An 8,231-nucleotide genomic window follows, 5' to 3' on the forward strand; every position below is an offset into this window, starting at 1 on the left:
TATATATATATATATATATATATATATATAAATGATGCATGTATGTTTTATGTATGTATGCATGTGTGTATGTATGTATGTATGTATGTATGTATGTATGTATATTCACCGTTTGGTTTGTTTCAGTCAGATATCTTCACTTATTAATAATAAATAAATAAATAAGGCAGAGAGAAAAGAAACGAAAAAGGTAAAAAGAAATTGAATATGACATCGTGTTTTAGTTTTATCAGATAATTTCGTTTCAATTTTTTCCATGTGACAAACTTAATTGCATTCAACAGTTTATCTATTCGTCTATCTCTCTCGCCCTCTTTTCCCCTCACAAGGACTCACACAGATATTACGCGCGCACACACGCACACACACACACATACACACACACAAACATACTCTCATACTCTCACTTATTTACTCACGTACTTAAGCACGTGCATATAAACGCTTATAGACAAGAAAACATAACATTCACAAACATACTCAAACACAAAAACACACAAACACCTTCAGGTAAATATGAATGCGTTTATGGGTGTATAAAATTTTAATTCGTGTCCATAAATCTGGAATTAAATATACTATACAACCCATGGGTTCTTTCTTTCTTCTTTCCTTTTTCCTTCTTCCTTCTCTTTGTCTTTCTCTTCTGATACCACATTTCTCCTTTCTTTTCTTTATACTAATGTTTCTTTAATAACTCCCGCCTTCTCAGCAACATTGACATAGTACCAACGATGACATTAGCTAAACCTACATTATATCATAAATATCATCAACCAGCGAGGGATCCTCCGTGCAACCACTTACCCTACTAGAAACAGCAGCCGAATCTCAAATTGCACTTAAAGCGAACAGAAAGGCCGCTTTGGACGGACTGGTCGAGTCTGAAACATCTTCGACCAATAGTCTATTGAATCAGTGTAGACATGAAGGTAAACAACAGCAACAACAATAACAATAACAACAACTGCAAAACAACAACAATAACTTGATATCACATCAATACATCAAGAGTACTAAAATCAATTTTTGGATCCTGTGAAAATTCCTATTTTGTTCTATAAATTTGTAAAGCTTTATAACATCGTTTCATTAACCATTTGCCTGCCCAGTGTATCACAGGTGATACACAGAACTATCTTCCCAAGCGTCCATGCGTCATATATAATACACATTCCTAATTTTTTTTCAACCACCAGAGTAACTTGGGACAAATAAACGGAAAACTTTATAATAATTATAACATATGAAACAAAAGCTAACTAAAAATCTGAAAACAAGGATGCTTTAACAAATCTTTATGCTAAAGATCTCGATTATGCATTTGAGTTTGTACCATAGTTAATGCTCTTAAATGCGTAACACTCGAATTTCTTCCGTTATGTTAAAGATATTTTCAGTTTCGTTTCAGAGATAAAGCTGTTAAAAGCGCAACACTCAAACACATAGAGATTGTCAGAAAGTTTATAAGAATAACAATCCTCTTCCATTCACATACATACACACACATGCACGCACAAGCACACGCACACGCACAATGATGAACAGTAATAGCAGCAGAAATCTTATCATCACCTGTCACAACTATAGAAGCACCAACATTATACTTCAAACGTTAGACAAGTACAGTAACGGTGTTACCAACAAAGAATATCAACAGCAGCCTTGACCAGAACTACAGTGATGACTACAATTACAGCAACACCAATAATTACTGCAGAACAGAGATAACAATTGCATAACACACACACACACACACACACACACACACACACACACATCAAGATCAGCACAACCAAGAACAAGAGGTCCTTTAAGTGGTCATTTGACTTGCTAGAAACAATAGCCAAATCTCTCTCTTTCTCCCTCCCCCTACCTACCTACTTACCGTCTTCAAAGAATAGTACACAATCTATTATGTAGTCCCAAGATACACTGTGAATAAAGGACGATGATGAGTACAACTGTTACATCCTTGATCATCGGTTCATCATAGGTTCGCTCGCTGTGAACTAACCAAGGGCTAAATAGTAACAAAAAACATCTATTGAAGAGTACTAGAACCAGAATTGTCTCAAGAAAACATTCTTGTTCATCCAGCTGTACAACACTTTACGTCAGCCAAAATAGTTCCCTGTAATTAAGAGGAGGTGTATCAAAAGAAACAAAATGGCGGATCAAACTAATTTGGCCTTACATCTCAGGAAGGATGTTCGTTTATGCCATGCTTTGTTCATTGGAATTACTTCTTCTTTGGCAGCGTTCTTCGGTAAGTGCACCGTTCAACAGACCATCACTTATTATTGCAGATATTATGGTTGTTATTGTCACTGTAGTTGCTGTTGTTGTTGTTGTTGTTGTTGTTGTTCTTCTTCTTCTTCTTCTTCTTCTTCTTCTTCTTCTTCTTCTTCTTCTTCTTCTTCTTCTTCTTCTTCATCATCATCATCATCATCATCATCATCATCATCATCATCATCATCATCACTATCATCTTCATTTATTTATTGTAAATTTATCGCCCGCCCCCAACGAAAACCCGCTAGCCAACATTGGATAAACATTGTCTTTCGTTCTGAAGACATTTTCTTTTCCCATTATATTTGCTTGTTTGCATATGTAGCTGTTGTTGTTGTTGTTGTTGTTCTCTAACCCCAGGTTAGTCCTGATCGAACAAACCTGTGTCCAAAGGCACTCCTGCAGTGATCGTCTCATATTTTCTTTTTCTAATCATAGGATACATATATTACCTAATGTCTACTTCCTTTTTAAGACAGTACAAACAATATATATCACTGCTATTGCTAGTAGATCAATTGATCACATAAGACCTTTCTCGTTGACTCCTATGCGTTTGGTCTAAAGGTGAAGTAACTCTTCCACTTCCTAATGAATTACTGTACTTATCAAGGATTTATGTTAAATGCATCACTCTATATTTAAATCAATTGAACAAAACATCATTCGTGTATTTATCTATAAACGTTATTTATAGCTTCTCAAATCTCATATTCTCGCAATATCACTTAGAGTATGGGGCGGAATTTTTTGAAAAGCTGTCCCCAGAAATTCTCTACCTCAACGGAAAGAAAAGAATGCGGAAGTAGGGTGCGTGGGCAAGTGAAAAAGTGAAATTGTTTGAAAAAAAAGTCCCAAAAGAAATAGAAATTCAGTTTCGTAATTTCAGTTGTATAAAATTGAAATGAGTTAAAATTACTCTTTTTCTCTTCGTGAAGTATACGACTTCGAGAGACAGCTATTTCAAAACTCCTCCGTGTCTTTTGATCAACGTTAATGGAATTCAGAATATTAAAGCGAGATTACATATTTTATTTCTATATTTATCAACAAAAAGAATATACATTAATCGGTATATTCAGGATAAAAATGGATGATAAAGTGAGATTAAATACTCAATTTCTACATTTATCATCAAGAAATATAATATACATCGATCCGTATATCTAGGATAATAAAACGAGATTACATACTGTATTTTTACATTTGTCACAAAATAGACTACATATTAAACGCTTATACTGAGACAACTGACCCCTAACTTGCAATGACTTATTAATTTTATATTACAGGGGGGAAAATGAGAGCTTTTTTGTCATGAGAGGCTTAACTACAGTAAAAAGAAGTCCTAGAGTATAAGTGATGTAATTAATGGACTTTATTGACAAGAAGCGAATTCAATGACAGTCTTTTAAAACTTGTCTTGATAATTGAACCAATTTCAGATGGTATTCCATCATGTGTCTAATGCTTCAGAGGAATTTTTAAAGAACTATGACAGTCAGGGTGGGTGGAATGTAGCAAGTTAGGGTAAGTGAAATGTAGCAAGCCGGGTGAAAGCATTTTAATCTAGCGCTCGCCTCTGTAATAAAGTGGTAAGTTTACGAATGTAGGAGGAAGAAAAGCACATAGCCTCACACATAGATAGATGGGTTGCTGGTTGACTGGCTGGCCTGCTGGCTGGCTGGCTGGCTGGCTGAATGGATGAATGGATGAATGGATGGATGGATGGATCAAGCAATCGATTTGCGACTGCATGTGCTTCATTTAGTCCCATAAAGAACTTCAAAATAAAAGTATGGCACCGGATTGTGGGCATATTTTTATATCTTGGAAGTAACCTTTCAAGAAATGTGTTTCTAGACACTGAAAATCTCTCGCAAATCTAAAATGTTTGTACGGAAGCCACAATCTGAGCAAATAGGGCTTGATTTGATTCTGGCAACACTGTTTCATTTGACGTGTTCTGACAGCCCTTCGTCCGGGACGTGAATAACATGCAGTCGACACCTCAAGATGCTAGGGAGATTTCACCAAAAATGATTGAGGAGTATACTTGTACTAAATGATAAATTCTGACACCAGAAACCGAGGTACTCCAAAGACTGTCTCATCATTGAATTACAGCTTTTCTACGGCGAACTGGAAATTGGTAACTTCCGCAAAGTAAACCTTAAAAAATACAAGGCCTGAACAAGGAATTATGACAACTAAAATTTATATTTTAAATAAGAATTATGACTGAGCTCAGAGTCTATGACTAAACTAAGAGTTATGACTGAGCTCTGAGTTCGGGACTAAACTAAGAATTATGCCTGAACTAGGTGTCTATGATTAAATTAAGAATTATGACTGAACTACAAATCTATGATTCCAAGTTCATTTCTATCTTCTTTATTGATTAATTCTGTTTGTGTTTGATGCTAAATAACAATTAATGTTAAATAATAATTAATATTAAATAACAATTATTTCTTCAGTCTTTACATTCTGAGTTCAAATTCCTGCGAGGTCAGCTTTGCTTTTTATCCTTTCGGGATCGATAAAAGAAGTATCAGCTGAATACTGGGGTCGATATAATCGACTAAGACACTTCTCCTAAATTGCTGGCCTTGTGCCAAAATTTGAAGCTCATGTTAAATAACAATTAAACTCATATGATGTATCATATCAAAATATATACACAACACAACAAAAACTCAAAGAATACATTCGCAACCGAAACAGATACAGATTTGTTCGCAGACATGACATTGCCTTAGAAGAAAATAGCGGCGATGGTGCTACGCAGAAGACCGAAGGGTCTGATGAGGTATCGAAGAACTACCAACCGTCGAAGAACTACCAAAATACAAAAGCTCAACATGCACAGCAAAAAACCACGTAAAGAAACGACAATACAAAACATTCCTAGACGGTGATCAGGTATGGTCTTCGTTTATAAGGCACGCATTTCTGCGGCTCATCTCTTTGACCGAGCTGTAGTCCTAGATCAAGAAAAGACCAAAATGGACGCCTGGCATCTAGAATGCCATCAGATGCTCACTGCTCTCTACTAGACAGGTAAGGCAGTCGGTGGAAGTTCCACTATTACAGTATTTCATATATAAAGGAACATCGTGGGTAACAGCGATGAAGTCCTCGGGGAAACTTTGAGCCTCGACGTAGACAGACTGGTTAGTCTGTATGAGAGGACTCTTGGGTGGGGACTATTTTGTATAACTTCCAGAAATCCTTGATTTAGCAGTGCAACCAACGGATACTATTAATTCGAGATAATCTTTTTAGGCACGAAAGTGCCGTTTCGTGGGACGTCCGAGATGCGTGCAGAACGACGTACTGCACACATTTGTGCTATGATCAAGTTTCGCTGGTTTGTAGAGTTAAGTCGAATAGCTGCCGACGCGTGTAAGTTGGAGCTGTTTATCGGCCGAGTCCACTGTGAAGATCTTCCCCACCGCCTTCCTTTAATTGGACTAGGCATACAGTTTTCTTCTTTCTGATGGCTATAAGGTTATAGTGTGGACAAGGCTAAAAGGATTGAGAACCGACTTCTTCCATTACGGTCAAGCTCTTTTTTCAAGTTCCATTTGGAAAAGAAAATGTGGGTGGAGAGAGAGAAGCTCTCTCTATCAGTGAATTTGTCAAAAAGTGGGTAACTGAAGCAAAATGGTTAGAAGAAATGGAACTACTCTGAGCATGATTAGAGAACTACAGTTTGGGAGTGGGTTCGTACACATGGTGATCGCGATGATCAGAGACCTATGGTGCTGTGCCTCTTTTTTCTCCTTCCCCTCATCAAGGATACTTTCCTTTTTTACTGACTTAATTAACTTTTCATGGCTTTCGAGGACGTACTTTTTGAGATTGGCAACCTCCATACTCACAGAATCCTCAAAACTTATTAACTCCTCGTTCTCCTTTGCTGTTTTTCAAGTGTAGCCGATCCACATCTTGAGAATGGAATGCTTTATATATCGTTAACAATTTTCTGGTCTTTCTCTCCAAGATTTTTAAGTCATCTTTCAACCATTTGATCATACCACCTCCATACCTTGTTATGCTTATCTTAAAAGTGGAGATAGTATTTACACTATTCAATTTCGATTTCAGTACTTTTCTCACCCTACTCAATTACTCCCGACTTAACTGCACAGTTGTTTTGTAGTTTACTCTGGGTTATTACATTTTCCTGTTGATTCTTCTCTTCAACTTGTTTTTCAATCATTTTGAGTCATTCCTCTTCCATGTTGTGCTTTTTATTCACGCCCTAGATTCCTTCCCAATTTCCTTTTGCTCTCATTGGCATCCAGAATAATTGCCTCGGTTCTTTCCCTTCCCCCAAGCGGCTCGAAAAGTTTCTTTTGGTTTCTTAAAAGCAATCTATTTTGATGGAATTGATTACAACAATCATCGTACCTTTTTTTACTTCTTCCCTTCAGCTGTTATTCTTTCTTTCAGTTCCTCTATTACAACATTGTAACCTTTCTTTCTTATTTTGAATTTCACTTTCAGCTCTTTGACAACGTCATCATTTTTCAACTGTTCGTCTTTCATCCGTTCAATCTTACTCGGGTCTTTTCTCGCATTGCTAATTTGGGACATAATTCTTCTTTTCCACTATGGTCCTGCCCTGTTACCCTGTTGTTTATTCCTAGCAACATGACCACCACGTTACCAGCAACTTTCACGAGGTTGGTTACTTGTTCTAGGGTTTCAGCTTTGACATATTTTAGTATTTTGTCTACTCTCTCTGCTTATAATTTCAATCTGTTACTATCAACATTCCTTAAGTTAGGGGCACAAGATAAAGGGACATTCTCAGGTTCTTCTTTTACCATGAACAAGATATCTCAGTCTTCAGTTTCCGGATCTTCCTCATTCTTCTTAATGCATATCGATTTATTACCTTCATTCTGTTTCACGGTACCGACGTCTGCCAAAACCTCTACATCACCTATTTCACCTTCATCACACAAGGACAGACAAAGGGATTAAGTCGATTACATCGACCCTAGTGCGTAACTGGTACTTCATTTATCGACCCCGAAAGGATGAAAGGCAAAGTCGACCTCGGCGGAATTTGAGCTCAGAACGTAACGGCAGACGAAATACTGCTAAGCATTTCGCCCGGCGTGCTAACGTTTCTGCCAGCTCGGGTTATTTCCGCCACTCCTCAGTACTGGATACCTCGTCTATCAGAGATGATAACAGCTCGCTTCTGCACGCAATATATACATATATTTCAAGCGAACACACAGTCGTTGATTTTACAACAGCGAATGTTAAAAACCGTTGAACTTGGAACGAAATGCTCTTTCAGTGCTTAATTATTATTTCTGTTCTGAATTTAATTTCACTGAAGCTTGAATGTCTCTTTCAATCCTTTTCCTACGGTCGACCAAATATGCACCAATTAAGCACTGGATTCAATTTAATAAACTGACCTCTCCACCCCCAAATTGCATGGCCGTGTTCCTAATTATTACTATAATCATTATAGACTCTAATGATAAGATATCGGGGGTATTGCAACCTGTCTATATAATATCTCGCTGCGATGGATATATTACATAGTATCATACACGACAGAGATAAATGAGAAGCTTCTTAGTAATTAGTTTCAAACTTGTCAGAGATGTCTGATAGTAATTGCAAAGTTAGAAAGTATATTTACCAAGGTTTAATCAACTTCTTGTTTTTTTTTGTTGTTTTTTTTTCTTTAGTTTCATATAACTCTCTTACGCTTGCCACCACTCTTGCAACCGTCCACTATATATCGCTCAATCTCTCTCTTTTTGTTCCTTCCCCTCTCTTCCTCTATCCTTTTTTACTCTTTCCTTCTCTCTGTCTATATATATGTGTGTTTGTGTGTGTGTGTGTGTGTGTGTGTGTGTGTGTTTTATATATATATATATATATATATATGTATATAT

The 8,231-nt window shown here is 36.9% G+C and overlaps 1 protein-coding gene across 2 annotated transcripts in view; it reads left to right on the forward strand.

Moving 5' to 3' along the window:
* The first annotated feature begins 175 nt into the window (after nucleotides 1-175).
* LOC106872137 (uncharacterized) overlaps nucleotides 176-8,231 on the forward strand; it is a 26,450-nt gene continuing 18,394 nt past the window's right edge. Inside the window, exon 1 of one of the 2 annotated variants that reach the window (XM_052965660.1) lies at nucleotides 176-2,269. In XM_052965660.1, the coding sequence (XP_052821620.1) occupies nucleotides 2,170-2,269 (100 nt within the window). In that variant the 5' untranslated portion in view covers nucleotides 176-2,169. The remainder of the gene's footprint in view (nucleotides 2,270-8,231) is intronic. The other variant, XM_014919009.2, reaches the window with a different exon arrangement.

The sequence above is a fragment of the Octopus bimaculoides genome, chromosome 2 (assembly GCF_001194135.2).
Source record: "Octopus bimaculoides isolate UCB-OBI-ISO-001 chromosome 2, ASM119413v2, whole genome shotgun sequence".
NCBI classification, from domain to species: Eukaryota; Metazoa; Mollusca; class Cephalopoda; order Octopoda; family Octopodidae; genus Octopus; species Octopus bimaculoides.